Source organism: Myripristis murdjan, chromosome 17 (genome assembly GCF_902150065.1).
Source record: "Myripristis murdjan chromosome 17, fMyrMur1.1, whole genome shotgun sequence".
In the NCBI taxonomy this organism is placed as follows: Eukaryota; Metazoa; Chordata; class Actinopteri; order Holocentriformes; family Holocentridae; genus Myripristis; species Myripristis murdjan.
Window position 1 is genome coordinate 20071244 of NC_043996.1, and position 3114 is coordinate 20074357.

At 38.3% G+C, this 3114-nt stretch overlaps 1 protein-coding gene across 2 annotated transcripts in view; it reads left to right on the top strand.

Annotated features, from left to right (window-relative positions):
• The window catches only part of kmt2cb (lysine (K)-specific methyltransferase 2Cb), a 79695-nt gene extending 77760 nt beyond the window's left edge, over positions 1–1935 (top strand). For both annotated transcript variants that reach the window (XM_030074337.1, XM_030074338.1), the window contains exon 61: positions 62–1935. In XM_030074337.1, the coding sequence (XP_029930197.1) occupies positions 62–163 (102 nt within the window). In that variant the 3' untranslated portion in view covers positions 164–1935. The remainder of the gene's footprint in view (positions 1–61) is intronic.
• The last annotated feature ends 1179 nt before the right edge of the window (positions 1936–3114 follow it).

Sequence of the window (3114 nt, forward strand, 5' to 3'; positions counted from 1 at the left end):
GATGTTTGTGTGCGGTGTGCAGCTTTGATGCTCACGTGTGTCTTCTTGCCTTGCTCTCCAGCTGTGTTTCGACTACCAGTTTGACACTGTGGACGGTCAGCACAAGATCGCTTGCCACTGTGGAGCTCCTGAATGCAGGAAGTGGATTAACAGAGCAAAGTGAAAACAACAAATACAAATGCATTCCTTGCTATTGTGTGTGTGGAAGCCCTGATCCCTGCCGAGGGAAAGTCGCTCCGCGCTAAAGTCATTTTACGAATGAGCAGAAGGCCTGAACCCTTAGAGAGGTGAACGAAGCTCCGCGCTGGTGAGTCAAGGACGAGAAAAGATTGGGTAGAGGAAGGGAAATGTAAAGCAGTAGCAGGAAGTGACTTGTGCCATATGTGAGAGGCTCTGTTTCATTAGATGTCCTCTGTCTGTCTATATGTGTGTGTGTTTGGTGTACATGAGACGCAAAATCCACCAGCGAATGAGAGAGCACTGTGCAGGGTGCGGCCTTATTGCTTACTAAGGGCAGGCCCTTTTGTTTCATACTGTTAATGTATACCGTATGACTAAATGTAGACATCACTGAATGAGGAATGTACAGCAATGAATACCGCGAAGGGAATATTAACTTGCACTAAAAAAAAGGAAAAAAACTAAAAGAAAAAAAAAAACACGAAAAACTTTTAAGATACTTGATTCCATGAGTCAGTTTTATCATAGGTTTCTGTCATGTGATTTGTGTGGAATTCGAGAGGTTTTGTATTTATTACTGAGTGAATGAATTTTATGCTCAAACTGATGAGATTGATGAGTTAAAGAAGGCTAGACTGCTATTGTTTTTGAAGATTGAAGAAGACATGCTGTTACTTTTGTATAAATGTACATAAAGAAAACTATAGGAATAACCGACCAAATACTACCTTAACCTTCTTGATGTTTGGGTGTTTTTAAATTGTTCTTTTTTTTTTTTCGTTTTGTTTTGTTTTGTTTGTCATTGAAATTTATTTAAGATGGACGTTATGATTTCAGTTTGAGAGTATATATTATGAATATTCTGTACAGAATTTGTAATATAACCACAATAATTCACAAAGTATTTTTGTTGTATTAAAAGTAAGGTATTGTAGCGTAGTGTTTTGTGACTTACACGTACTTTGACCACTCAAAAAGAAATATTTTTGTTGACTAACGTGGTAACGAGTTATCAGTTACAGAATCAAAAGAACTCTTAAACTAGTAAGAGATCGTTCTGATCTGTTTGCTGTTAATCAGGTTTGATTAAAGAAAAAAAACTGTGAATTAGGTTTTAAACTACCCAAAAACAACTTTTAACTTTTTAACACAAATAGGCATAGGAACATCACCTTGTTTTCACCTGTTGTTTGTTTTTACATTACATTTGAAAAAAAAAAAAAAGAAAAAAATTCTAGGTGCAACGTCTAATGATACTGCAACTTAGACGAAACTAGTGTGTAACAGGAAGAAACGTGAGAAACCTTACTTGGAGTAGTAGGTGGTTCTATCTTTTGGACAGAGACGGCATTCTCCTTAATCAGAAATGTTTCTTATATTGACACTTCACAAAGTCACATGCTTAGAAATGGAAGAGTTTTGCGTGCACAATTTCAAGTCGACTGTAAAATTTTGGAGACAGTCTTAGAACTTGTAATGTATATGGCATGTATTTTTTTAACTTTCCGAAGACTCAATTGTATATATTTTCTCAATGAATGGTTGTAACAAAATTGTTTCTTGGATATTTTTCTTCTCTTGTATGATATTACATCATCCTGCCAGTGTGTTTGTGCTACATTTTTCTTGGTCCTGTAAAGTAGTCTGAAATGTTTTTTTGAAAAATGCCTTTTGAAGTGTACAGTAATATGAGGTTTGGAGTTTGTGGAATTGAATTTAGAAACATTTACAAAAATAAACTATTTTACATCTTAATATGATGTGTGCATGTGTGTTATGAATGCTTTCAGTGACTACATATGAACAGTAAAGGCTTAATCACATATGTAATTTGCTTAACGTTAAAGAGACTGACCTCAGCCAGCCAATCCAAGTTAAATCCATATGTTATGAAACATCTACCAAGGTTCAGTGTCTAAAACAGGAGCGTGAATCCCTCCCAGCTCAGGCACTGCACTGCACTGACCTAAAGGAAAATTTCCTCTGTGGCATCAGGGAAATATAACATGAAAAGTGGTGGCCAAACTAACAAGAATGAGCCTCCCATTACACAAGTTAAAGATAGTTTTGTTGAAAGTGCTTTCCCTGTTTTTGGTGATGTTGAACTTCATTTCAAACATTCATTTCAGCTCCCGCACGGTAACTTACTGGTAAAGAAAAATAGTCCAAGCAGGTTTTACACATTTCATTATAACATCGTGTACAAACATTATTAGGTAGAAGAAGTGCTTAGAATTAGTCAAATTCCAACCCTATATTGTCCTACCCGGACTTCCGTACCAAAATGCAGTACCTCTGTGATGCTTCTCCTTGCTCTCCTTATTCATCGATACCCAGCAGACCTCTTGATCAAGTCGAGTTTCTAAAATCGCAATTCACACAGTGCTGCAAGGGTTAAAAACCCCACACGTCATTAGAGCTCTCATCCAATTAATTTCCCAGGAAAATGAAAAGAGTCGCGCACTGACATCTGTCGGCCAGGCTGTGCGCGTCACATGAGCCGCAGGTAACGCCAACATTTTACACAAGCGAAAAAAAAAAATGTGTGTGTTTACCTGAGCGGTGTGTGCCGTGTTTTCGTCTTGTCTCTGCACTGTGGGGGGAAAGTTGCACTCAACATGACCAAATTAACTAATTCCGACTTCCTTGTTGAATAAGCACCGTGAGGTAGGCGACTGCTTCAACTTTGATGCAGTGGCGTGTTGTGGAAAGGTACTTCACGCCGTAAAAAAAAATCACAAGAAAATGAAAATTTGGGATATTTACCTAACGAGACAGCAAAGAAGGGTGGCAATTTATTTTTATAGCGTACAATTTTTGGCCCAGCACGACGCCTGTCCCCTGCCAGTGTGCCTGAAGTGAATTTGGAGATGCGTTGTTTGCACGCTTGCCCTGCCTCTGTCAGAGCCAAGCCTACTTCCTGGTGGATCAGGC